The sequence below is a fragment of the Chlorocebus sabaeus genome, chromosome 9, assembly GCF_047675955.1.
Source record: "Chlorocebus sabaeus isolate Y175 chromosome 9, mChlSab1.0.hap1, whole genome shotgun sequence".
Taxonomy (NCBI): domain Eukaryota; kingdom Metazoa; phylum Chordata; class Mammalia; order Primates; family Cercopithecidae; genus Chlorocebus; species Chlorocebus sabaeus.
In genome coordinates this window covers 104,865,063-104,892,172 of record NC_132912.1, presented here as the reverse complement: position 1 = coordinate 104,892,172, position 27,110 = coordinate 104,865,063, and the positions used below count along the sequence as shown (strand labels likewise).

Here is a 27,110-nt window from a genome sequence, read left to right as displayed (position 1 = left end):
GGGGTGAGTTGAGGGGTTGCTACAAGAATTAAGAGAATGCTTCTTTACCCACCCAGCTTAGGGTAGGGACGCGAAACAAGGGGCCTCCAGAAGAAGGCTGGCATCTCAGCAGGGAGCACGGGCAGGGGGTCCGCAGTCCCTTATCCCTCCCGGAGCGCGGTCCAGGGTGGAGAGAGCTACACCACACTGCCCACCCCGGCTCCGCCTCCCCCAGCCGCGGCTCCCGCTCCGGCTCAGCCAGGCTCCCCACCCGGCGGCACCCGGAGGACGGACACCGAGCGCTCGGCTGCGCCTCCAAGCCCTCCTCTTCGCCCTCCCCTTCGCCCTCCCTCTCTGGGGTCTCTGCCTCCGTCTCCTTTTTTAAAAGCTGCGTCACATGCATGCCGTTCCCCGGGCGCTCCCAGCCCCTCGCCGCCCTCCCGCCGCGCGGCGCACGCACGTCGTCGCTTGCTGCGCGCTCTCCCGGGTCACTTTGACACGGCTCTCCCCTCCCACTAGCAGGACAATTAGCATATTAATAAAGCCCGGCCCTGCCCGGCTTGGGCTGGGGAGCCGGCGCCAGCGCGAAGGAGCGCGAGCGCGAGGGCGGAGAGGGGGGCGCTCGGCGACGGCGGCGGCGGCGGCGGGAGCGCACAGACACGCACACGCACACGCGCACACACGGACACACACTCCGCGGACTCACACCCGCGCGCACACACGCAGAGGCCGCTCGCCTTCCTGCCTGGCTTCCTTCCTGTCTGCTCCGCGTCTGACAGGCCCCTCGCCGCAGCCAGGGGCCGCCCGTACTGGGCCGAGGCCGGGCCGGCCGGCGGCGAGCGCAGCGGGGGCCGCGGGCGGCGGCGGCGGCTCATGCCCGGCCTGTCCCCGCGAGGGGCGGGCACCGTGACTCGGCTGGGCCCCCAGCGGCGGGCGATGTGAAGATGTCAGTGGGCTGTGCCTGTCCTGGTGAGTGGGGCGCGCGGCCACTCGGCCCCTTCCTGCCCAACCGTCCCCGCGGACCCCTCACCCCGTGTTTGTCGAGAACTTGTCTGGGGGGTTGTCGATGGCATAGGGGAGGCCGGGGGCTGGAAGGGCTACGCGGGGCCTCAGGCCGGCGGTGAGGGTTTTCACCAACTGTGTAAATGCGCAGCAGTCCAGAAACACGGGGAGGAGACGCTGGGGGTGGCTTATGTGTATGTTTTTTTGGGGGGTAGGCTAATTGGAGAGAGGGTTGGGGGGGTCTGAAATTCTCAGAATTCCAGGTTGTTAGCCAATCAGAAGTGACTCTGGACTTTTGACCCCCCCCTCAGGTCACCATAGAGTTGTGATTGGCTGGTTTGGGCTGCCCCCCCTTCCCTGCTGCCCATTGCCTGTTACCTATCCTGTGACATCCCCCCCATGCTGTTTCTGAGTACCGTGTTTGCAGGGAGGTATTGATTGGGGCCCATCTTGCCCCCCCCTTCAACTTTTCCTTCCTGCTGCCAGGGAAGGTTGACCCTCCTGAGGCACCGATGGTACTCCTAAGAGGTGCCAGATAATTGGACCCTTGGGTCTGGCATCTCCGCCCTAGTGGGAGGGCAGGCTAGAAAATAGAGTGATTTGTGGAGAGGTAAGCTGGGGGAGCAATACTTGACCCAAACCGAGAACTTGAGAGAGGACCCAGGCTCAGATCCCTGCCTCCCCAAAACATATCAGCTCTTGCCAGGGATAGCCTAGGTCTGAGTTTTTTTCCTGAGGGGCTGATAGAGGGGTGGCGGGGGGCATCTACCTCACTGCCAGGAGGAAAGAGAGAAGCCATGCGACTGGAGAGGTAGTCTACAGAGGGCCTCACGGGCACACTGTCTCCAGCCCTGGGACTCTGGGTCCTGGAATTGGCCCTCCTGCCCCAGACTGGAGTCAGCTTTCTCCTGGAAGTCAGTGTCCTTGAATGTAGCCCCCTTTGGCTACATACTTCACAACTGGACACCCCTCACTCCCCCACAGATCCTCACGGGAAGCTACCAGCGCGGAAGCTTCCTTGAAAATCATGTGACCCAGGCCAAGCTGGGCTGGGCAAACACTTCAGGTACCTGCTGAGGCTGATATTTAAGGGGCATGGTTCCCAGAAGGAGGAATAAGAGAACCTAAGAATTCTAGAATATCCGGGTATGGGAACCACTGGCTCCTGCTGCAGAAGGTTGGGGAGAAGAGAGGGAAGAGCTTGCCAAGCTGGAATCCTGCCTGGCCCCATCGTCTCTTCTCCTACCAGCTTGGTGTACATGTTTATGTGTGGATTTTCTCCTTTATAATTGCCGCATGCTGGGTACCCCGTTCAGATCCATCATGTTCTTAGCCCACCCCAGGGCCCTGACCCTCCATCACCGCACATGAGCAGAGCAGTTAAACTAAGGATCTGAACAAGCTAGAGGGATGAGTCTTAAATTGTGATTCTTAGTTCCTACAAATAACGCATAAGCTAATATGTATGTATGGAGGGGTTGTCAGGCTGGAGGTGGATGGGAGGTTGGCCCTGAAGTTGGGGCAGGGTGCCTGTGTCCAGTGGTAGGAGACAGAAAATCTCTTCTTCTTAGTCTCTGGGAGCAGAATGGGAACAGGAAGAGGGCCCAAGCCCAGGGGTTTGTGGGTGGGTGGGAAGACAACTTCAGTCAGTGCCCCAGAAGGCATGTTCCTTTTGTGTCTGGTGGTCTGACTGAGGGAGAGAGGGCAAAAGACAGGGAAGAGTGGGGAGTCTTTTTCCAGATCGTGAAGAAGTCTTGTAGATTGATGCCACAGAGGATGGATGGAGGTTAGACTTTAAGGAGAACCACATGGGGAGGGCTTCAGAGTAGACTGGAAGTGGGGAATAGTAGCAGTTGGGGTTAGAGAGGGGACCTGACTTGCGACTTGCTTGGATGGGGGAGCACAGGCTTGAACACGAGGGCAGCATGGCAGCATGTAGCAGTCCAGGCCTGAAGACTTCCCCCACCTTGAGCAGCCCTGGGGTGAGGGCTGAGGCGCCCTGGCAGGCCGCCTGCCGCCTGCCTGCCTGCCTGCCTGCCTGCCTGCCTGTCTGAGTCTCTCCTTTGTGCTCTGCTGTCTCCGGGCTCCTCCTCCTCCCCCAGCCCGGCAGAGACAGCACATGCCCCACACATGTGACTGAGGGAAGCCAGAGCGCACACAGACCCACACACATGCACATGCAGAAACACCACAAGATACACACATACACACGCCCAGCTCCCATAGTGCTTCTGGGGTGAGGACCAGCTTCTGGGGCTGGAATGACTGGGAGCAGGGAGAGCCTCTGCTAAAGGGCATCACCCTGAGCAATATGCTGAGGGGGCCAGGGCCTGTCTGGGGCAGCATGTGGCTCAGAAGGGTTAAGGCAGGGAGGAGTAGGGGGAGGGGAGGAGGCAGCAGTGGTGGCGGCTGGGAGCCAGGAGAGGAGGATGGCAGAGCGCCAGGCCAACGGGAGGCCGGGCACAGACAAAGGAAGGGGGGCAGGCACACTGGAGGCCTGGGTCAGGGAGCCCCAGGGGCCCGAGCAGGGGGCAGTGCTGGTACCTCATCCTGTGGGCTGGTGCTGGCTACTGTCCTTTGAGTCCCCACCTCCAGGAGGAGTACTTCTCCTCATCATCTTTGTCATTCTTTGCTGCTCCCTCCACCTCACCACCAATTCTAAGGCCTTCTAACTCAGACTTGCTCTTTTTAGCTGGACCTGTTCCGGCCCTGTGCAACTAGGTGGATCGGGTCAGAGCAGAGAAAGGAGCAGACTTCCTGGAGAAGGAGAACTAGAAGGCCTGTTTTGAATGGTTTGCCAGTCTTGATACATCTTGGCATTTAAGGGCCCCTCCACCCTACAGCAAGACTGGAGGGCCCTTGTAGTCCCTCCTGTCTGAGGAGACAGGCTGGGTCAGGGTTCTGAGCTCTGGGCTGGAGGCAAAAGCCAGAGCGCATTCCCCCTCCCCATATGGATAGTGATTTGAGGCCTGGCGGGGGAAGGGAGTAGGAATGGCTGCAGTAGGAATTGGCTTATATCTGGTGGATTTAGAAGTGCAGGGTTCAACCCTCCCAACCCCCAACCCACCCTGGTCATCCTGTCTCAGTGGGTTCTGTTAGGATCTCACTGTTAGGATATTTGGCCCTATGTGCTATGAGGATCTCTTGAGGTACTGCCTGTGAATGCACTTTGGAAAGTTTAAAGGCAGTGGGGGAGAACTGGGATTACCCCAGAGGTAAGCTGTAAATTTGGGAGTCAGTGGGAATGTCTTAAGTCCTGGTGATAGGCTGTATGTTGCAGGGTCTGGCTGAATGTTGTAGATTTCAGTATGTTTATAAAAGCTAGGGTTTCTTCTATGGCCAGGCTATGATGAGGAATGGTACGCAGGTTTCAGAGAGGGTGATTTATGTGGGTTAAGTCCTTGCATAATAAATGATCAGGGTGTGTATGTAATAGGCTGTCACAGGTTTAGGGGTTATAATACAGTTTTGGTGTGTGTATTGAGGTCAGGATGCGTGTCGTAGGTCCCAGTGTGTATGGCTTAGACTGTGTGTGTGTGTGTGTGTGTGTGTGTGTGTGTGTGTGTATCCAGGATTTGGGTATATTTAGGATTTGAGATATATCACAAGTTGATGGCCAGGTGCGGTGGCTCATGTCTGTAATACTAGCGCTTCGGGAGGCCAAGGTGGGTGGATCACCTGAGGTCAGGCGTTCGAGACCAGCCTGGCCAACATAGCGAAACCCTGTCTCTACTAAAAATACAAAAATTAGCTGGGTGTGGTGGCATGCACCTATAAGCTCAGCTACTCAGGAGGCTGAGCCAGGAGAATCGCTTGGACCCAGGAGGTGGAGGTTGCATTGAGCCAAGATCACGCCACTGCACTCTAGCCTAAGCAACAGAGCGAGATTCCATCTTGGAAAAAAGATGTATCACAGGTTGAAATGTGTATCAGGTACTGATTTATGTGAAAGTGAGATGTGTTATTTATGTGGAAGATGTTCACAGAGCCAGGTGCAATATTATTGCACAGTTAACTAGTGAATATGTCATGAGAAATCCTGTCCTTGGAGTTACGTGTGAATATAGTTGAGGGTAGGGGGAAGGGAGTAGAGAAACAGACACTCAAATTGCAAAGAAGGAAATAGAAGGTTTGCGCTCCCCCTTCCCGTGTGTGTGTGTGTGTGTGTGTGTGTGTGTGTGTGTGTACACTATGTGTTTTCCTTTTCCTATTGGTCCAAGAGTAAGGTCTGGACCACTACCCAAGTTTTAGAAATACCCCCTCCTGCTACAACAAAATTACCTTGGGAAAAAAAATAGAAATACCTGCTCCCTCCGGATGCCCCTGCTGGATGGGAGAACAGGCCCTATCCACTAACCACACCTTTTTTTTTTTTTTTTTCCTGGGGTGGTGGGGAGGATTCAGCAGCACACTAGGCTCCTTCTGGGGACCCTTGGATGGCCAAGTTGGCTTTCCCTAGCTCTGACAATGCCTATTTCCCTGGCACCCACTTGTCTTCAGTGGTGGTGGGGAAGGGGGCTTCCTGTTAAGGGGGATCTAAGTCAAGGCTTGGAACTTAGCTGGGTTGGGGGCAGGGAAGCCTGGAGTGTCCGCCTCCCTCCAATCAGTGTTTACAGGCTGATGTCAGAATGTGTGTCTGTCAAAAATAACCCCCTGGAGCCTCTCCCCCCAGCTTCTCCCGGATTTCACCAGGGGAGCCCAGGGTGGCATCCCAGGCCTGCCTTCAACCTGAGTGATCACAGGGGCGAGAAAGATTTGGGGGAGGTTTGGGAGGTGCTTTGACGATCTTGGAGTCTGCAGAGGAGCCCGCCCTCCTCCATCTCTGCCAGTGGCTTTGGCCCTCCTGCTCACTCCTGATCACCTCGCCTAGGGCTCGGGGAAGGCGGGCTGCGTTTCATTCCTGGCCCCCACAGGCCTCTCCTCCATCCAGGTCTCTTCTGGCCCAATCTGATCCGTCCCCTGTCTCTCCCAGTCTCTGTTTCTCTTTTGTTTTTCTCAGCAGTCCCTCCGTCCCAGCCTCCCTCCCTCCCTCCCTTGCTCTTCCTCTTTCCTCTCAGGGAGGGGGCGGGGCCGGTGGGGGCAGCTCCACCCTCCGCCCGCCCTGGGGCCTCATTCTGAGAGAGGCTCGGAGAGAGCGAGCGGGGAGGGAGGGAGGCAGGGAGAGAAAGGGAGAAAGGCAGGCAGCCGGCGGGCGCTGCGTGTGTGTCTGAGTGTGCGAGTGTGAGTGAGTGTGAGTGCCGGGCCCTGCCTCTCCTGGTGCTCCCAGCAGAGGGGCCCGGTGCCCTGGGGAGGGCGGGCGGGCTGCTCGGAGGCAGAGGCAGCGAGAGGCGGCGGCGGGGAGAGCTGAGGAGGAGGAGGAGAGAGGAAAGAGCGGAGCAGCCATTGTTGAGGGAAACCTTGCAAACAAAGAACGCTCCGGACTCCCCGCGGTCCCCCGCCCCCCAGGCCGGCCCCCTGGCCCCCGGCGCCCGGCCCAGTGGCCATTGTAACTTTCCCCCGGGGCTGCGGCCGCCGCGGGGCGGGCCGAGGCTGTGCGTGCGAGTCTTTGTGCGGCCGGCGGAGTGGAGCTCCCAGCCGGGCCTGCCTGTCCCACTCGGGATATGAGCTGCTGAAGTTGTCCCCTCCTCAGCCCTCACCCCTGCCAGGACTCCTCTGGGCTTGCAGTCGCTCCCCGCACCTCTCCTGGCCCCCTCAGTTCTCCCAGGTAAGTCTGAGCACCCTGCAAGCCTGTTGGGGGGTGGGCGGAAGGCCCTCAGCCCGGCCCAGGCCTGGTCTGCGGGCTAGGGGAGAGGTGCCCCAGCTCAGAGCCGCCGGGGCGCTCAGGCCTGCTGACCTGTGGCCAGCCCCTAAAGGGAGGGGGCCTGCCCTCTGGTCAGCCTGGTTACCATGGCAATGCCCAGCTGGAGGTGCCCCCCTCAGCCCCGGGATGCAGCTTCCACCCTGAGAAAACTTTACTAGTTCTGGGCTCTTCTCTCCCCCTTCCTAAAGGCTTCCAGATTGCTAGAGGTGGGAGGGGGGCCATGGCTGACTACAGGGCTGGATGACACATCTTCCCACCCACCCACCCCCGTCCCCCCACCTTGCTCCCTCTACTCCTGCTGCTGGGGACAGGCAGCAACAGGGACAGATGGTCTGGGTGATGTCCCTCCCCTTCTCTACTCACTCCCAAGCCCTTGTGCTGGAGCTACTGGGAGTTGAGTGGCTCTGGAGAGATGCTGAGTTTGTGTCCATTCGCTGGAGGTGTAAATAGAGGCCCAGAGCTTTGGGCTTTCGCTCCTCAGAGCTATTTACCCAGGCCCAGACAATGCCTGTTCATTTTCTAGAGAGAGAAATGGAGGCTCTGAGAGTTTTTTTTACAAAATTGGAGAGAAACCCAGGCATCCTGCCTCCTTTCTCTTCAGGTTCTTGAGCTGACACATTTCAAGTGGCCCCTAAACTGAGGAGGCAGGGGTGGTTAAGTTATGGGAGAAAGGATGGCCTAATTAGGGGATGAGGGCCAGGTCTGAGAATCTACTCTTGGGTTTATTGCCCGGGTCTGGTCTCTGGTGGGCCGTGTGAGCTTGGGCTTCCTGTGTGGCCTTAGTCTGCCTGTCTGTGTAGTGGGGAGACTTAGTGGCTGAGTGGGGACTGTCTTTCTGGAGACACAGGCTCAGTCCAGACTGGCATGTGAAGGCTGTGTGTGCTGTTCTTGGAGCATATGGATGTGGAGCTCGTGCATGGGGTGAGGGCTTGTTGCGGGCATCTGAATCTGCCTGGGGCTGCTGGGTTCCAGCCCTTGATAGGCATGTTAGGGCGAGCTGAGGGTGGAAGCCTGCTGGGCAGGATGAGGCACACGTGTGTGCAGGCACACACAGGCTTTGACTCTTGGCACCCTCAGAGACTGTGCAGTCTGGGACCCTCCTTTTGCCTGCATTGTGAGGATGGGGCCCTGGGGAGAGAATAAAATGACACATGTTGGCACAGGGTCTTCTTTTGTCTCTTCCCCCCAAGGAACAAAATAGGTTTTGCGTCTAAGTTGGGGAGGAGATATAGATACAGCCAATCTAGCTACCCTTCCAAATGCAGTCAAGTTTTAGGGACCCAAGGAAGCAAATGTGATTGGAGTCAGATGACTTTTGGGACTGTGCCTCAGTTTCCCCTCCTATCTGGTGAGAAGGGGAAACAAAGTTGTAGGGGTACCTGGCTCATACCCAACTATGAATTTAACACTTCTTCCAGTCAGAAAACAGTACTCCAGGAACTGTTTGCTGTTAGGTGAGGTGAGAGAGAGGACATGTGCACATCACGGATACACACTAGCAAGACCCCTGTCTAGTGACCACACGCCCCTAGACTGAGGAACATAGGCTCCTTCCCAAACCACCTACTTCTCAATTGTAGGTAGAGTGGGAACCAAAGGAGGCTTATCTGCCACCTCCCCCACTCCCAAGTCTCAGAAGAGAAAATGGGTTGAGGCTTTGGGTTTCTGGTTTGAAAACAATACTCTCTACCCTTGGTGGGGGCAGGGGTGGGGGCTGGGCTGATAAGGGAGTGGCCGTTAGTGGGGAGGCAGAAGGCCCAACTGGTTATCTGGTAGGCCGCACCCAACAGGCACCCACCCCCATTTATCTTTCTATCCCTTGCCCTCCTGAGACCCTGAGGGTGGAGGAGGGGCAGAGTTCGAAAATCCCCCCTTTTCCACCCCCACTTTGGTCTCTAGAGGGCAATAGAGGGGTCCGATGGTAGAAAGTATAGGATGTGGGAATCAGAAGATCCAAGCTCAAGTCCTAGCTTTGAGAGTTACTAGCTTTATGATCTTGGCAAGTTCCTTTGAGCCCTCAGTTGCCTCGTCTGTAAAATGGGAATGTTATGGTCAGCCCTGCTACCTCATAAGGTTGTTGTGATGATTGAATGAAACTATGTAGATTAGAAGGGAGTTTATCAAAATTAGATTCTAATGATTGGATATTTATTTGTTCTGTGATAATTCTTCCCAGCTTCAATTTCTATTCTGTCATCTAGGACTCAGCCAAATGAAGAAATGGGATCTTGGGTATGCGCTGGGATTAGGGTGGAATACTCTGTTTCTTAATGAAATAAGATTGGAGCCAGAATTAGAAGGAGAGACAGGTGCTCCCTAGAGTAGCCCCCTCCCCTACTCTACCACTCTCTTGTAAGCAGGCCAGGGAGCTCCATAAGACCATCCCTATCCACACAGTCTAGCAGGCTTATCGGAGAGCTCCCAAGAGGGGGTCAGGGGACTCCTTTTTCTTTTAGGAACAGGGTCTCACTCTATTGTCCAGGCTGGAGTGCAGTGGTATGATCTTTGCTTACTTCAGTGTCAACCTCCCAGGCTCAAGTGATCCTCCCGCCTCAGCCTCCCAAGTAGCTGGAACTACAGGCGTGCCCCACCATACCCGGCCAACTTTTAAAATTGGTTTTAGAGACGAGGTCTTGCTATGTTGCCCTGGCTGGTCCTTGCAGCCTCGACCTCCTGTGCTCAAGCAGTCTTCTTGCCTTGGCCTCCCAAAGTGCTGAGATTACAGATGTGAGCCACCGAGCCCAGCTATGACTCCTTTCTTTCTCTTCTAGGTTGTTCCTCAAAGTCATTCAAGCTGTACTCGCCGAAGGAGCCCCCGAACGGCAACGCCTTCCCCCCCTTCCATCCCGGCACCATGCTAGATCGGGATGTAGGGTAAGTGAGTCTCTTGGCCACTTCCTAACCCTTCTCCAGGTGGGATCCTGCCTGGAAAGGGGAGGGAGTAGCCCCCCACCCCCAATAATTCCTGTCTTCCACCCCCATTCTCATAGCCTCTTACTTTACACAGCCCGACTCCCATGTACCCGCCTACATACCTGGAGCCAGGGATTGGGTAAGTGGAGTCCAGTGGGGAAGAAGGTGATTTCCACTGGGTGAAGGCCGAGGTAGGGGGTGGGGTGGGGAGGCTCCACTCCTACTGATCTGCCTCCTTCACTTCCTCCAGGAGGCACACACCATATGGCAACCAAACTGACTATAGAATATTCGAGCTTAACAAACGGCTTCAGAACTGGACAGAGGTATTGCCAAGGGAAAAGGAACTGGGAGCAGGAGGGCCATCTGGGCACCCTATGGGATATCTTATGACATGAACACACCTCACCATGTTCCCTAGGAGTGTGACAATCTCTGGTGGGATGCATTCACAACTGAGTTCTTTGAGGACGATGCCATGTTGACCATCACTTTCTGCCTGGAGGATGGACCAAAGAGATATAGTAAGTGACCTCTGGGGTCTTGCTATGGGGGTGTATACCTCCTGTGTAGTTCTAAAGTCTAGAAGTGGGTCTGGGAGTGCCAGGGGATATCTAGCTTGGTAGGGGAAGCATCTGTCTGGCCCCTTTTGCGGTCCCTTTGTCCTGAAGAGTTTGTCCCATCTCTACAGCCATTGGCCGGACCCTGATCCCACGCTACTTCCGCAGCATCTTTGAGGGGGGTGCTACGGAGCTGTACTATGTTCTTAAGCACCCCAAGGAGGCATTCCACAGCAACTTTGTGTCCCTCGACTGTGACCAGGGCAGCATGGTGACCCAGCATGGCAAGCCCATGTTCACCCAGGTCAGCAACCCAGCTGGATGTGGAACACCATGGCACCTGGGTTTGATTCCCGTCCTCTCTCCCAGTGTATACTCACAGCTGTTCTCCAGGGAGCCATATTGTGAAGTGGCAAAATAAGAAGGGCGGATAGGCATGTTGCAACCGTCAGCAAGCATGTATTATGTTTGTATGGGATAGTTTTCTGGGCCCTAGGGCTACATGAGTGAACAAGAGTGTGCCCTCACATAGCATAGAGCAGATGGGTGTATCGCTAGCTACATGGGGAGAGGACGATCTGTTAAGATTTTCTACTGTGTGTGTGTGTGTGTCTTGTGTGTCTGTGTGTGTAAGGGCCAGGTATATGGGTGGGGAGTATTGTGACATTTGTGCACCCAGATTTAATGTGCAGGTGACAAAAGTGTATGCAATGGTAGAGTTGTAACCAAATGGGAGACTGTAATAGACATATCTTCAGGTATGGTATGTGGGGAGGGGGCAGGGGTCTGACAAGCCTGTCCCCAGGTGTGTGTGGAGGGCCGGTTGTACCTGGAGTTCATGTTTGACGACATGATGCGAATAAAGACGTGGCACTTCAGCATCCGGCAGCACCGAGAGCTCATCCCCCGCAGCATCCTTGCCATGCATGTGAGTCGTGGGCAGGACCCAGGACACGAGTGAAGGCAGGCAGGGGGAAGGGTGGAACAAGGTCGGTCATTTCCTGACTGGCCTTAGACAGAGGGTTAGGGTTTCTTCATCTGAACAGCAGGTTTTATAAGAGAGAATCCTCTCTCAGGAGTGTTAAAATGCTCAGATGATAGGGCAGGTGAGCAGAGGCAACCCAGGTGTCAGTGTTCTTGCTTGTCTTTTCTCCCACTCTAGGCCCAAGACCCCCAGATGTTGGATCAGCTCTCCAAAAACATCACCCGGTGTGGGCTGTCCAATTCCACTCTCAACTACCTCCGAGTGAGTCTCTGACCACCCAGTTTCTGCCCCAGTCCATTTAGTCTCAGCTCCATGTCTGTCCCCTGACAAGCCACCTCCTTGTTGACCCCTAGCTCTGTGTGATACTTGAGCCCATGCAAGAGCTCATGTCCCGCCACAAGACCTACAGCCTCAGCCCCCGCGACTGCCTCAAGACCTGCCTTTTCCAGAAGTGGCAGCGCATGGTAGCACCCCCCGGTGAGTGCCTTGCACCTGCTCTTACCAGGATCTCACACTGCTCCCCAAAGCTGTATCTTTATTTCCTTTTGAAGTTTTCCCTGCCCCTTCCTTGTTCCTGGGTCTATAAAATTGGGATCAGGGCAGGCTCATGCTCCTTGGGAGCCACAATTTAGAATAGGGGACCTGGGGCCCTCTCCCATCTGAGCCTCCTTTCCCCGGCACAGCGGAGCCCACACGTCAGCAGCCCAGCAAACGGCGGAAACGGAAAATGTCAGGGGGCAGCACCATGAGCTCGGGGGGCGGTAACACCAACAACAGCAACAGCAAGAAGAAGAGCCCAGCTAGCACCTTCGCCCTCTCCAGCCAGGTACCTGTAAGCATCTCGGCTTTCTTCTCTCTTCTGGGCTGCCCCACTGCTCACCCCTGACCCCTGTGTGTCCAAGCCTGAGCTCACTAGCAGGCATAGAAGCAAAGACAGTTTTCTTCATGTGCTCTGCCAGCATGGGCTAACTGCTTTTACTGGTGAGAGAGTCCTTGTCAGGCACTTGCATGGGTGTGATCACACAGACTCAGCCGTAGGAAGCTGGGGCATAAAGGAACAGAGACAGCCATGAGGACATACAGACGTTCAGGACAGACAGCTTGGGGCTCACAGACCATCCAGCGCACACACTCACACTGATAGAAAGACCTGCAGACTGGAGTGTTTGCAGATCCAGAATACATGCCCTTGCACATGCACACACTGCCCTCCCTCATGTTTGATCTACTCCCTTTCTCTTACATGTAGACAGAAGTTGAGGAGTCCCCTAAAATTTTGGGGAGACGGGCTAGGGAGTTAGGGGAATGGATATGGGCTAAAGGCTTTGATGCTCTGGTGTTCTTCAGTGGGAAGGATTCCAGGAGCTGAGGGTGTCAGGAGTTGGGGTTTTAAATTCGGGTATGAGGAGGGGGTGGGGACTCTTGAGCTTCCAGGGTGGGTATTGGGGCTCTGGGGGTATCTGCCGCCCTGGGCCGGGCGAGCCCTTGCCCCGATTATGTTTGGGGACCTCCGCCACTCTCAGGATGTGATGGTGGTGGGGGAGCCCACCCTGATGGGCGGGGAGTTCGGGGACGAGGACGAGAGGCTCATCACCCGGCTGGAGAACACCCAGTTTGACGCAGCCAACGGCATTGACGACGAGGACAGCTTTAACAACTCCCCTGCACTGGGCGCCAACAGCCCCTGGAACAGCAAGCCTCCGTCCAGCCAAGAAAGCAAATCGGAGAACCCCACGTCACAGGCCTCCCAGTAAAAGGCCCTGCCGTGGCCACCCAGTGCTCTGCCTATCTGCCCCACCTCTCGCAGCCCTAGGAAGCAGAAGACAGAATGAAGAGACTGAGCATCTAAAATGGGCAGCCTCCATCCACCTGCTTCAAGGAGGAACTGGACTCGCTGGGGCAGGTGCCAAGATTTGCCCCACAGTGGCCCTGGGCTGGGCCTGGCCTCTGCAGAGCCTTTTAGGGGAAGGGGGTACTCATGTGGATACCTACTTGGAACCTGGGCCTCTGAGACATGTCCTGACCACCCCCCCAGGGCATTTGCCTCCATCCTCACTCCAGATTCTGGGTTTCCCATCCCCCTGACTTTACCCCTTTCAAGCCTGGGGTTCTCTATACCCACAGCCCTTAGGGACTTAAAGTTATGGGACTTGGTTGAATGCCCCTTCCCCTAGGCAGCTGGTAATAGAGGGGTAAAGCTCTGGGCTCCTCCTCCAGCTGCCACTTATCCCAGCTCCAAGTTTTTAAAAAAATAATATTATTAAAAATGTAAGTTAAAAAAAAAATCACTCATGTCCCCCCCTCTTCCCCCTATTAAAAGTCCAGCTACCTCCCTACTCTTAGCAGATGGGGGCCTAGGGTCTAGGTGGGGGTGAGAGGGGGGAGGGAGGTATGCATACCATTTTATATAATGTGAGAGCTTCAGACCAAGGAGACCCTTTGCCATCTCCCACTTTCCTGTTGGGTGACTGCAGTTGGGGAAGGCATGCCATGGGGTAGTGGGACATTGGTGGCCACATCTTGGTGACAGACCCTTGCTGTTGTCTCTGTCTCCCCATTATCTGGACTCTGGCCTGCCCTCCTAGTGCTCGTGACTCCCTCTCTTCCAGCCCCACCCCTATGGTGTGTATATTCCTTACAAGTCCTCCACAAGAGCAGCTGTCTAGGATGTGGGGAGGGGAGGCTCCTTAGGGAGCCTGGAGAGAAGGGAGCAGCCTTGTTGCTGTATTTTTGGTTTTGTTTCAGTTGGGCAGGCATGGGATGGGAGAGGGGCTTAGCCACTTTCCTCCAGAATCTTCCTCCCTCAACCCCTCCAACTGCATATGTAATCCTACTCTGTCCTTCACAGAGGGGAAGGGGCCACCGATGACGTCCCAGCTCTAAGCCCACCAGAGAGAAACAGGCGTCTGTCCCTCTGGGTGAAGTAGAGGGTCTTCACCTGCCAGTGTCCCCTGCCACTCCTTCCTCATAGCAGGGAGGAGGAGGAGGAGGCAGCCGGGATCCTCAGCTCCGCCAGGGTGCAGCCAGGAGCAGGGTTTCACGCAGCTGGGCCAGCTCTGTGGCTTTGCTGCCTTTTCCTGTGGCCAGTCCCAGGAAGTGCTAGCACCACCTCTCTCCCCACTCTTCCCTCTGGATTCTGGGTTCCCCCACACCCTATTTCCTCCACTCCAGCTGCCACTTTTGGAAGGGTATTGAGTCAGGAGCTGAGGGAAGGGGTGAGGAAGGTGGACATCCCACCCCAACTGTAATGCCCTTTTTTTTTTTTTTTTTTTTTTTTTTTTTTTTTTTTTTTTTGGGCCATTTGAGTCATGTATGGTACCGATCAATAAAGAGACTTTTTGGTTTGAGAGTGTCCTGGTTGGTCATTGATGCCTAATAATGACTCAGTCCAAGGCAGTCTTTTCCCCATCCTTACAGTTCCTAAGACTGTATGAATTGGATCCCTTCATTCTCACCTCACATTTCTCCTCACTGTTTTGAAGTTGTTTCCCTGAATTATACCTCTCCTTCACCCAAGACCCTAAAGTTTGTTCCCATATGTCCCAGCCTGGCCCCATCTCCCTCAAAGTTGAGGGAGAATTGACTTTCTCAGTCTGCTCCCCACCTCTCACCCCAGGACTGTTGCTTCTCACCCCTAGCTGTCATGGGGCAGCCAGACAGGTGGCCCTCATGGGGCAGATTCCTAGGATAGACTGCCCTGGATTATGCTGTTGAGGGAGGGGTGAGAGAGGGGACTTGGCCTAGGAGGGGGCTTGGGTTAGAGGGTCTTGAGGTACTTAGAGTACCTGGGAGACTCCTACCCCTACCCAGCCCCCAGCCTACTAGCCCAGCTAACGTCTATTGGTTGTTTTGTTTATTTATTTTGAGATGGAGTCTTGCTCTGTTGCCCAGGCTGGAGTGCAGTGGCATGATCTCGGCTCACTGCAACCTCCACCTCCTGGGTTCAAGTAATTCTACCTCATCCTTCCAAGTAGCTGGGATTACAGGTGCCCGCCACTATTCCTGAAAAATTTGTATATTTTTTTTTAGTAGAGATACAGTTTCACCATATTGGCCAGGCTGGTCTCGAACTCTTGACCTCAGGTGATCCACCCACCTCAGCCTCCCAAAGTACTGGGATTATAGGCATGATCTGCTGCACCCGGTCACCAGCTGAGGTCTAAATTAGTCTCCCTGGTGCTAAGGTCCCTGGGTGAGGGATTAAGAGAGTAGCAGGATTGTCTGTCTCCTTGCTGACTTTGGGTGGGGACGTTGAGGGAGGAAGACAGTTCTGTTGCTAGTGGGTAGCCTGAAGCTCTATGGGAGGATGGGAGGATAAATAGGGTACTTTTCAGACTCTTTGCCAGGTAGTTAACTCTCCCAAGTCCCCTCTTCTTCACCATTAAAGACTGGGAAGATAAGGAGACCCCGCTGTGGATTGGAGATGGGGTCTTAATACCCATAAAGCTCTCTATCCAGTGTCCCTCTTTGTCATCCCAGGCAGGAGAAGCTGAGGCCTCAAACTGTTCCCCTCCTAAGGTCTCTCTCGACCTGAAATAAAGCCCGATAGACCTGCACCTCTACCCTTACCTCCCTAGCTGGTAGGAAGACACCAGAGGAAGGGACTGTATGACCCATCCAATCCCTCTCCAATCTATAGTTACTTGGCCCTGCCCTGCTGCCAGCCCAGCTTCTCACAGCCCAGTGCCTCAGGACCCCAAGGAATGCTATTGCACCCCACCCCCAACTCTTCCTTTGTAGATCTGGCCAGCCTGAAGGACATTTACCGGCTAGCTGCCACCAGCAACTCACCGTGAGAGTGCCAGGTAACATCTACAGTGGGTCTGTGTCTGGCACTGGGTGTACATCTAGCCTGTTAGCCTGAGTGTGTGTCTGTGTGTATGTATGTGCTGCTGAGCTGGGGAGGGCCTGGATCTGTTTATATGTGCAGGTAAGGGAGTGTGTACATGTGTTTGTATGTGGGCATGTATATGCATATGTTTATATATGTGTCTGTTGGTGAATTAATTCATTCAAATAGTATTCATTGAACCCTCTTTAGGTACTAGGCCCATTCTAGGTGCTGGTGATATCATATTGAACAAAGCAGAGAATATGTGACTGCTGAGTGAGTGAAGGCTATACATCCATAAATGAGGATGTGTTGAATGTGTGGCTTAGCAGTGCGACTGTGTTGAGTTATGGGGCTGCTGGGACAGCTGTTGTGTGACTCGGGCATTTGTAGGTTCACGTCTTGTATGTATGTGTATGGAGGGAGGTAGTTAAGGGAAAGGTAGTTTGCCAGGCCTGGACCCCATCCTGCTTGGGGGCAGGGGGTAGGTCAGAGAAGCAGGAGAACACACTGTTGAACTCAGGAAACACAGTGGCCAGCAACTTCCTCTGGAGCCCCATATCTGGCTCCTCCCCATTTGCCCCCAGCAGCCCCTGTTGAAGAGGAATTACTGGGGTGGGGGAAGAGAGAGACCCTCCAAAGCCCTCATGCCCTCTGTTTTCAGGTACATGTGTGGTCCCAGTCCCAAGCCTTAGCACATTGCTGAAGAGCTTTGTGCTGCTGAGCTGGGGAGGGCCTGGATCTGTTTATATGTGCAGGTAAGGGAGCATATACATGTGTTTGTATGTAGGCATGTATATGCATATGTTTATGTATATGTCTGTTGGTGAATTAATTCATTCAGATAGTCTGACCATGTACCCCAACCAGGGCCTCTGAATCCACAGAGGTCTGAACCCAACCCCAAACCTCTGTCCCTCCTGGACTTACAGCTCCTTCCTCATTTTTCCTGACCTGGTCTGATCTGATTCAACCAGAGAGCTCCATCCCTTTTCCTAGGACCCTACTGTAGTCTAGTGCAACCTCCAACTCCTCTTTTATACCCTTAGCCCAGTCCAGCCTGACTTTTTTTTTTTTTTTCTTTTTTTAGGATAGAGTCTTGCTATATTGTCCAGGCTAGAGTGCAGTGGCACGATGTTGTCTCACTGCAACCTCTGCCTCCTAGGTTCAAATGATTCTCATGCCTCCCGAGTAGCTGGGACTATAGGCACATGACACCATGCCCGGCTAATTTTTCTTTTTTTTTTTTTTTTTGTATTTCTGGTAGAGATGTGGTTTCACCATGTCAGGAGTTCAAGACTAGCCTTGGCAATGTAGTGAGACCTCATCTCTACCTTTTTTTTTTTTTTGAGATGGAATCTTGTTCTGTCGCCCAGGCTGGAGTGCAGTGGCAAGATCTCGGCTCACTGCAGCCTCCGCCTCCTGGGTTCAAGTGATTCTTCTGCCTCAGTCTCCGTAGTAGCTGAGACTACAGGTGCGCACCACCACGTCCAGCTAATTTTTGTAATTTTAGTAGAGATGGGTTTTCACCTTGTTGGCCAGGCCCGTCTTGAACTCCTGACCTCAAGTGATCTGCCTGCCTTGGCTTCTGCAAAGTGCTAAGATTACAGACGTGAGCCCCTCCACCCAACCGAGACCTCATCTCTAAAATAAATAAATAAGCTGGATATGGTGGTGCATCTATAGTCCCAGCTACTTGGGAGGCTGAGGTGGGAGAATCACTCGAGCCTGGGAAGTTGAGACAACGGTGAGCTGTGATTGCACCACTGCATTCCAGCCCAGGTGACACAGCAAGACCTTCCGTCTCAAAAAACAAAAAAACAAACAAAAAACCAGGTGCAGTGGTTCTGAATGCCTGTAATCCCAACACTTTGGCAGGCTGAGGCAGGTTGATCACCTGAGGTCAGGAGTTCGAGACCAGCCTGGCCAACGTGATGAAGCCCTGTCTCTACCAAAAATACAAAAATTAGCTGGGTGTGATGGCATGCACCTGAAGTCCCAGCTACTGGGCAGGCCAAGGCATGAGAATCGCTTGAACCTGGGAGACAGAGGTTGCAGTGAGCGGAGATTGCCGCCACTGCACTCCAGCCTGGGCGACAAAGTGACACTTTGTCTCAAAAATATATATATATATATATACACATATATATATATATAGAGAGAGAGAGTGTCAGCAGCTCCCTAGTTTCATGATGGACTTCAAAGGTACTGGTTTAAGCTGGGCATAGTGGTCCATGCCTATAGTCCCAGCTACTTGGCAGATGGCAGGCTGAAGCAAGAGGATTGTGTGAGGCCAGGAACTTGAGGCCACAGTGTGCTATGATAGCACCAAGGAATCGCCACTGCACTTCAGCCTGGGCAACATAACAAGACCTTAGTCCCAGCTCCCGAGTACCCAGAATGTTTATAACGACTATGACTATCATTCATGTGGCCACAGCCCCATTCACTCAGGGCCCAGCTCTGGGGCTCCTCCTAACCCCCACCCTAAGGTCATAGATAAAATGGATGGGAGACTACATACCCAACAGTTCTAAGCTGGGGAGTCTGGGAAGCTGAATGGGAATGGAAGCTGACTCACTTCCAGATTCCTTCTTCAGCCTCAGGATAGACTCATTTTCCCACTGATTCCAGGACACATTTCCAGAGGAAGCTAAACCCTGGATTACTTCCCTCTTTGCTGCCCCACCTCTATGCCACCAGCTCACCTCTACAAGAGGAGGACCTAGGGCCAGTCCCTGGAGAGAAGTCCCAAAGGAGCTTGGGGGAGAAGATTCTTCTCCCCGTCACCCCCAACAACTGAGGCTGCCTGGAGGAGGAGGTAGGCTACTTTTTCTCCCTTTCCTTTAATGGACTTCAGATGCACAGAACTAAATTAATCATAACCTTGGTTCATGACACACACTCATCATTGCTCCATGCACAGTGCACATTTATTTACTTATAAGACTATCATACGGGGCCAGGCACGGTGGCTCACGCCTGTAATCCCAACACTTTGGGAGGCCAAGGCGGGTGAATCACCTGAGGTCAGGAGTTTGAGACCAGCCTGGCCAACATGGTGAAACCCTGTCTCTACAAAAAATAAAAAATAAAAAAATTAGCTGGGCATGGTGGTGCATGCCTGTAATTCCAGCTACGTGGGAGGCTGAGCCAGGAGAATCACTTGAGCCCGGGAGGTGGAGGTTGCCGTGAGCAGAGACTGTACCATTGCACTGCAGCCTGGGTGACAGAGTGAGACTCCGTTTAAAAAAAAAAAAAAAAGACTGTAAAGAACTAATCAACATGAAAGCTAGGATCTTGGCAATAACTTAAATCTAGCTACCATCTCTCAGGATATCCATCATTCTCTTGTTTTCCTTATATACACACACATATATATTTTATAAGACAGAGCTTCACTGTGTTGCTCAGAATGTAGTGCTGTAGCTATTCACAGACCCTATCATAGTGCACTGCAACCTCAAGCTCCTAGACTCAAGCAATCCTCCTGCTTCAGCCTCCCAAGTAGCTGAGACTACATGTGCAGCTGGGACTGTAGGTGGCACCACTATACCTGGCTCCTTTTACATACTTACCAGCTGTATGTATTCCTGAAAATTTGTAAGAATTTTTAGCCAGAGCAGTGACTCACACCTGTAATCCCAGTACTTTGGGAGGTCGAGGCGGGTGGATCACCTGAGGTCAGGAGTTCAAGACCAGCTTGATCAACATGGTGAAACCCTGTCTCTACTAAAAATACAAAAATTAGCCGGGTGTGGTGGTGGGCGCATGTAATCCAGCTACTTGGGATTACTCCATCTCAAAAAAAAATTTTTTTTTAAAGTTTAGTTATTTTTTGCATTATTATAAGGGAGTATTGCTGTATGTAATTTTTGGTGGCTTATTTACTTATATTGTATTAACAAGATTTATATTGTTACGTAGTGCTTATAGTTTACTCATTTTGAGAACTCTATAATATTCCATTTTGTGACTCTACCCAGTTATTCATTCCCTTGTCACTGGATATTTGGGTTGTTTCTAGGTTTTGGCTATTGTGAAGAATATTTCCATAATTTTACTTCCGTCTTCTACTGTAAATGTGCAGTTTTTCCTGGTTATATGTTTAGTAGTAGTCTCTGCAAACTCATGTTTCCACCTCTGAAGCCCAAGCTTGAGTGCTTTTACCATGGCAGTTCTAGGGTTAACTCAAATTAAAATTTTAACATTTATTGAGTCCCTGCTATATAAACTCTACTCAGCTCATTCATCCATTCAGCAAATGAAGCTAAATTTAGTGAGCATCTACAAAATGCCTGGAGCTGGAGACAGAACAGTGAATAAGACAATATGGCATATTATACAGTTGGGTGGAGAAATAGATATTACAACAAGTGGGGCCGGGCACAGTGGCTCACATCTGTTATCCCAGCACTTTGGGAGGCCGAGGTGGGTGGATCACTTGAGGTCAGGAGTTCAAGACCAGCCTGGCTAATATGGTGAACACTATCTTTATGAAAAAGAAAAATTAGCCAGGTGTGGTGGCACACGCCTGTAATCCCAGCTACTCTGGAGGCTGAGGCATGAGAATACTTGAACCTTGGAGGCAGAATTTGCAGTGAGCAGCAATCACACCAATGCACTTCAGCCTGGGCAACAGAGCAAGACTCCGTCTCAAAAATAAAAAAATAAAATAAACAAATGGCCACATACATACATATACACATATGCAATGACAATTATTTATTTATTTATTTATTTATTTTTGAGACAGGCTGTCACTCTGTTGCCCAGGCTGTAGTGCAGTAGTGCAATCATGGTTCACAGCAGCCTTAACCTCCAGGGCTCAATCAGTTCTCCTATCTCAGCTTCCAGAGTAGCTGGGACCACATGCATACACCACCACACCTGGCTAATTTTTGTATGTTTTTGTAGAGATAGGGTTTCGCCACGTTCCCCAGGTTGGTCTCAAATTCCTGGGCTCAAGCTATCCTCCCACCTTGGCTTCCCAAAGTGCTGGGATTACAGGGGAGAGCCACTATACCCAGCTGACGATTTATGATATAACCAAATAATATGGAATAAACATATAACAGGGAGACCTTATTTAATCTGGTGTATTAAGAAAGGCCTCTCTGAGGGAATATTTCAGCGGAGACTTAGTCAAGTAAAGAGTATGGGGAATAGGATTTCAGGTACAGGAAACACACTGATGCTGGGGAGTGCTTGCTGGGTTAGATGAGAAGACGACCAGGTGCGGTGGCTCATGCCTGTAATCCCAGCACTTTGGGAGACTGAGGCAGGTGTATCACTTGGGGTCAGGAGTTCAAGACCAGCCTGGTCAATATGGTGAAACCCTGTCTCTACTAAAAATACCAAAAAAAAAAAAAAGTTAGCCAGGTGTGGTGTGCATGCCTGTAGTCCTAGCTACTCGTGAGGCTGAAGCACAAGAATCGCTTGAACCTGGGAGGCAGAGGTTGTAGTGAGCCAGGATCATGCCACTACACTCCAGCCTGGGCAACTAAGCGGGACTCCATCTCAAAAAAAAAAAAAAAAAAAAAATGTCTGGGCAAGGTGCCTCATGCCTGTAATCCCAGCACTTTCGGAGGCCGAGGTGGGCAGATCACCTGAGGTCAGGAGTTTAAGACCAACCTGGCCAACATGGCGAAACCCCATCTCTACTAAAAAATATAAAAATTAGCCATGCGGGGTGGTGGGCACCTGTAGTCCCAGCTACTCGGGAGGCTGAGGCAGGAGAATCACTTGAACCGTCAGGTGAGATCATGCCACTGCCTGGTGAAAGAGTGAGACTCCATCAAAAAAAAAAAAAGGCCGGGTGTGGCGGCTCACGCCTGTAATCCCAACACTTTGGGAGGCCGAAGCGGGCGGATCATGAGGTCAAGAGATCGAGACCATCCTGGCTAACATGGTGAAACCCCGTCTGTACTAAAAATGCAAAAAATTAGCCAGCCGTGGTGGCAGGCGCCTGTAGTCCCAGCTACTTGGGAGGCTGAGGCAGGAGAATTGCTTGAACCCGGGAGTCGGAGGTTGCAGTGAGCGGAGATCGTGCCACTGCACTCCAGCCTGGGAGACACAGCAGCACTCTGTCTTAAAACAACAACAACAACAAACAAAAAAAACCTGACCATACTGTGTGATGTAGGTACTGGGGGGATTAGTTCCAGAATGGATATCAAAACCCATGGATGCTTAAGTCCCTTATATGAAATGGTGTAGTCTTTGCATATAACCTATGCATATCCTCCCACATACTTTAAATCATCTAAGATTACTTATAATACTTAATACAATGTAAATGCTATATAAATAATTGTTATATTGTATTGCTTAGGGAATAATGACAAGGAAAAATCTCTGTACATATTCAGTACAGATGCAACCATCCTTTTGGGGGGATTTTTTTTCTTATATTTTTCTTTTTTCTTTTTTTTTTTTTTTTTTTTGAGACGGAGTCTTGCTCTGTCGCCCAGGCTGGAGTGCAGTGGCGGGATCTCGGCTCACTGCAAGCTCCGCCTCCCGGGTTCACGCCATTCTCCTGCCTCAGCCTCCCGAGTAGCCGGGACTACAGGCGCCCGCTACCTCGCCCGGCTAGTTTTTTTGTATTTTTTTAGTAGAGACGGGGTTTCACCGTGTTAGCCAGGGTGGTCTCGATCTCCTGACCTCATGATCCGCCCATCTCGGCCTCCCAAAGTACTGGGATTACAGGCTTGAGCCACCGCGCCCGGACTATATTTTTCTATAATGATGTTGACATCATATTTTTGGAATATTTTCCATCCATGGTCAGCTGAATCCACAAATGCAGAACCTGAAAATATGGAGGACCAATTAGCTCCCATTTTATTTATTTTTGTTTGTTTATTTATTATTTTTTTTATTATTTTATTTTATTTTATTTTTTTATTTATTTAGACGGAGTCTCACTCTGTCGCCTAGGCTGGAGTGCAGTGGGGCGATCTCGGCTCACTGCAAGCTCTGCCTCCTGGGTTCACGTCATTCTCCTGCCTCAGCCTCCTGAGTAGCTGGGACTACAGGCGCCCCCCATCACGCCCGGCTAATTTTTTTTTTTTGTATTTTTAGTAGAGATGGGGTTTCACCATGTTAGCCAGGATGGTCTCGATCTCCTGACCTCATGATTTGCCTGTCTCAGCCTCCCAAAGTGCTGGGATTACAGGCTTGAGCCACCGCACCTGGCCTATTTTTAATTTTTATTTATTTATTTTGTGAGACAGGGTCTCATTGTCACCTGGGCTGGAGTGCAATCAATGATGCTATCATATCTCACTGCAGCCATGAACTCCTGGGTTCAAAGGATTCTCACACCTCAGCCTTTCAAATAGCTGGGACTAAAGGCATGCACTACTATGCCCAGCTGTCTCCCATTTTATTTACATAGGAGGAAACTAAGGAACAGAGAAGTCAAGCAGCTTGCTCAAGGTCACAGAGCCAGCAAGGATTTTGAATTTCTTTTTTTTTTTTTTTTTTTTTTTTTTTTTGAGACGGAGTCTTGCTCTGTCGCCCAGGCTGGAGTGCAGTGGCCGGATCTCAGCTCACTGCAAGCCCCGCCTCCCGGATTTAGGCCATTCTCCTGCCTCAGCCTCCGGAGTAGCTGGGACTACAGGCGCTCGCCACCATGCCCGGCTAGTTTTTTTTGTATTTTTTTAGTAGAGACGGGGTTTCACCATGTTAGCCAGGATGGTCTCGATCTCCTGACCTCGTGATCCACCCATCTCGGCCTCCCAAAGTGCTGGGATTACAGGCTTGAGCCACCACGCCCGGCCAGGATTTTGAATTTCATCCAAATGTAATGGGTTGTCACCAAAGGATCTAATGCAGGTCATGTTTAAGAGCTGGTCCCTGCCTTCCAGAGAAAAGAGAAAGGGCCAGGTGTGGTGGCTCATGCCTGTACTCCCAGCACTTTGGGAGGCCGAGGTGGGTAGATCAACTGAGGTCAGGAGTTCAAGACCAGCCTGGCCAACAAAGTTTAGACTTAATTTTATAGAGAATGGAAAACCACTAAAAATTTTTCAACAGAGAAGTGACCTACTCAGATCTGTTATTATTATTATTTTTTAATACGATTAGTTTGATGTGGTGTGTAGAACTGGAGAAGGGAAACTAATTAGGAGGCTATGAGGTCCATGCTGCTAGCAATGTAGAAAACCCAAACTAAACCACACAAAAAGATCCTAATGTAAAATTTTTTTTTTTTTTTTTTTTTTTTTTTGAGACGGAGTCTCGCTCTGTTGCCCGGGCTGGAGTGCAGTGGCCGGATCTCAGCTCACTGCAAGCTCCGCCTCCCGGGTTCATGCCATTCTCCTGCCTCAGCCTCCCGAGTAGCTGGGACTACAGGCGACCGCCACCACGCCCGGCTAGTTTTTTGTATTTTTTTAGTAGAGACGGGGTTTCACCGTGTTAGCCAGGATGGTCTTGATCTCCTGACCTTGTGATCCGCCCGTCTTGGCTTCCCAAAGTGCTGGGATTGCAGGCTTGAGCCACTGCGCCCGGCCCCTAACTTATAAAATAAAACAAATACAAGATTAAAGAATTAGGCAGAGCATGGTGGCTCACGCCTGTAATCCCAGTGCTTTGGGAGGCTGAGGTGGGTGGATCACCTGAGGTCAGGAGTTCAAGCCTGGCCAACGTGGTGAAACCCTGTCTCTACTAAAAATACAAAAAAAAATTAACCAGGTGTGGTAGTGGGCACCTGTAATCCCAGCTACGGGAGGCTGAGGCAGGAGAATTGCTTGACCTGGGAGGCTGAGGTTGCAGTAAACTGAGATAGCACCACTGCACTCCAGCCTGGGTGACAGAGAATACTCCATCAAAAAAGAAAAAAAAAAAAAAAAGAAAAGAAAAAAGAAAAAAAAAAAAATTAAAGAATTAAATGTAAGTAAATAAAGTTAGAAGAAAATGAGATTAAATAGTATTCATCAGCCTTATAGGAATATGTGTGTGGGTGATAAACTTGCAAGCTTAAATACTATAGAAGAAATCAAAAAGGAAAAGAGTAAATTTTGTCCTAATTAAAACCAAAAAAAAGGAAAGAATGACCAGTTTGACTACATACAAATTTACAACTTCGGTGTATCTGTGTATAAGTAAAAACTAAACCAAACTTCTAAACAGAACAAACAAGAAAGCAATATGCTGAGAAATATATTTGCAGCAAATATGATAAAGAGTTAAAATCTTTTTATGTAAGTAGGGTAGAGTGTGGGACACCTGTAGTCCAAGCTACTGGGGAGGGTGAGGCAGGAGGATCCCTTTATAAAGCTTCGGAGTTTGAGCCCAGCCTGGGCAGCATAGCAAGACCCTGACCCTAAAAATAAATAATTTTTGTATAATTAATTTATGCAAAACAGATTTTTTTGTTTTTTAAAAGGCCCCTCAATAAATAAATGGGAGCCAGGCACGGTGGGGTCATGCCTGTAGTCCCAGCCTTTTGAGAGGCCGAGGAAGGTGGATCACGTGAAGTCAGGAGTTCAAGACCAACCTGGCCAAAATGATGAAACCCCGTCTCTAGTAAAAATAGAAAAAATTAGCCGGGCATGGTGGTACACGCCTGTAATCCCAGCTACTTGGGAGGCTGAGGCAGGAGAATCGCTTGAACCCAGGAGGCGGAGGTTGTACTGAGCTGAGATTACGTTACTACACTCCAGCCTGGGCAGCAAAGTGAGACTCCATCTCAACAACAACAACAAAAAATACAAAAATTAGCCAGACGTGGTGGCAGGCGCCTGTAATCCCAGCTACTTGAGGGCTGAGACAGGAGATCGCTTGAACCAGGGACAGAGGTTGCAGTGAGCTGAGATTGTGCCACTGCACTTCAGCCTGGGCAATGGTGTGAGACTCTGTCTCAAAAAAATAAATAAAAAATAAAAATGATGGCTGGGCGTGGTGGCTCACGCCTGTAATCCCAGCACTTTGGGAGGCTGAGGCGGGTGGATTACCTGAGGTCAGGAGTTCCAGACCAGCCTGGCCAACATGGTGAAACCCTGTCTCTACTAAAAATATAAAAACTAGCTGGGCATGGCCGGGCGTGGTGGCTCACGCCTGTAATCCCAACACTTTGGGAGGCCAAGACAGGTGGATCACAAGGTCAGGAGATCGAGACCATCCTGGCTAACGCAGTGAAACCCCATCTCTACTAAAAATACAAAAAATTAGCTGGGCGTGGTGGCAGGCGCCTGTAATCCCAGCTACTTGGGAGGCCGAGGCAGGAGAATGGCATGAATCTGGGAGGCGGAGCTTGCAGTGAGCCGAGATGGTGCCACTGCATTCCAGCTTGGACAGAGTGAGACTCTGTCATGAAAAGAAAAACAAACCAAAAAAAACCCAAACAAAAACTAGCCAGGCATGGTGGTGGGCGCCTGTAATCCCAGCTACTCGGGAGGCCAAGGCAGGAGAATTGCTTGAACCTAGGAGACAGAGGTTGTAGTGAGTTGACACGGTGCCACTGCACTCCAGCCTCGGCGACAGAGTGAGACTCCATCTCAAAAAAGAAAAATAAAAATGACTATTCGGCTGGGCTGGGTAGCTCACGCCTGTAATCCCAGTACTTTGGGGAGTCTGAGGTAGTAGGATCACTTGAGGCCAGGAGCTGGGGTCCAGCCTGGGCAACATAGTAAGACTCTGTCTCTACAAAAAAAAATACAACTATTAGCTAAGCATGGGGGTACAAGCATGTAGTAATCAGCTGCTCTGGAGGCTGAGGTGGGAGGATGCCTTGAGCCCAGGAGGTCAAGGTTGCAGTGAGCCAAGGTCAGGCAAATGCACTCCAGCCTGGGCAACAGAGTGAGACCTTGTCAATCAATAAAGTATACAGTTCAACAGCTTTTAGCATATTCGTAATTTGTGCAACCATCGCCACAATTGACTTTAAAACATTTTCATCACTTCCGAAAGAACACCCGTATCCATTGGCAGTCACTCCACATTTTTCCCACTTTCTCAGCCCTAGGTAATTGCTAATCTATGTCTGTAAGACATTTCATATACATGGAATCATACAATATATGACCTTTTGTGACTGGC

General features: G+C 51.5%; 1 protein-coding gene across 8 annotated transcripts in view; it reads left to right on the top strand.

The window, feature by feature from the left end:
- Positions 1-526: 526 nt before the first annotated feature.
- The window catches only part of LDB1 (LIM domain binding 1), a 35,791-nt gene continuing 9,207 nt past the window's right edge, over positions 527-27,110 (top strand). The window contains exons 1-13 of one of the 8 annotated variants that reach the window (XR_012094040.1): positions 696-948; positions 9,553-9,655; positions 9,789-9,833; positions 9,945-10,020; positions 10,116-10,218; positions 10,386-10,558; positions 11,060-11,182; positions 11,417-11,500; positions 11,593-11,716; positions 11,923-12,065; positions 15,980-16,044; positions 16,735-16,828; positions 18,705-18,891. Coding sequence is in view for 3 of the 8 variants with exons in the window: in XM_007963940.3 (XP_007962131.3) it covers positions 924-948; positions 9,553-9,655; positions 9,789-9,833; positions 9,945-10,020; positions 10,116-10,218; positions 10,386-10,558; positions 11,060-11,182; positions 11,417-11,500; positions 11,593-11,716; positions 11,923-12,071; positions 12,763-12,993 (1,236 nt within the window). In the remaining 5 variants the exon portion in view is untranslated. Of the gene's footprint in view, positions 949-6,091; positions 6,686-9,552; positions 9,656-9,788; positions 9,834-9,944; positions 10,021-10,115; positions 10,219-10,385; positions 10,559-11,059; positions 11,183-11,416; positions 11,501-11,592; positions 11,717-11,922; positions 12,072-12,762; positions 13,560-15,979; positions 16,045-16,734; positions 16,829-18,704; positions 26,907-27,110 lie in introns of those variants that run through there. The other 7 variants (XR_012094037.1, XR_012094038.1, XR_012094041.1 and 4 more) reach the window with 7 other exon arrangements.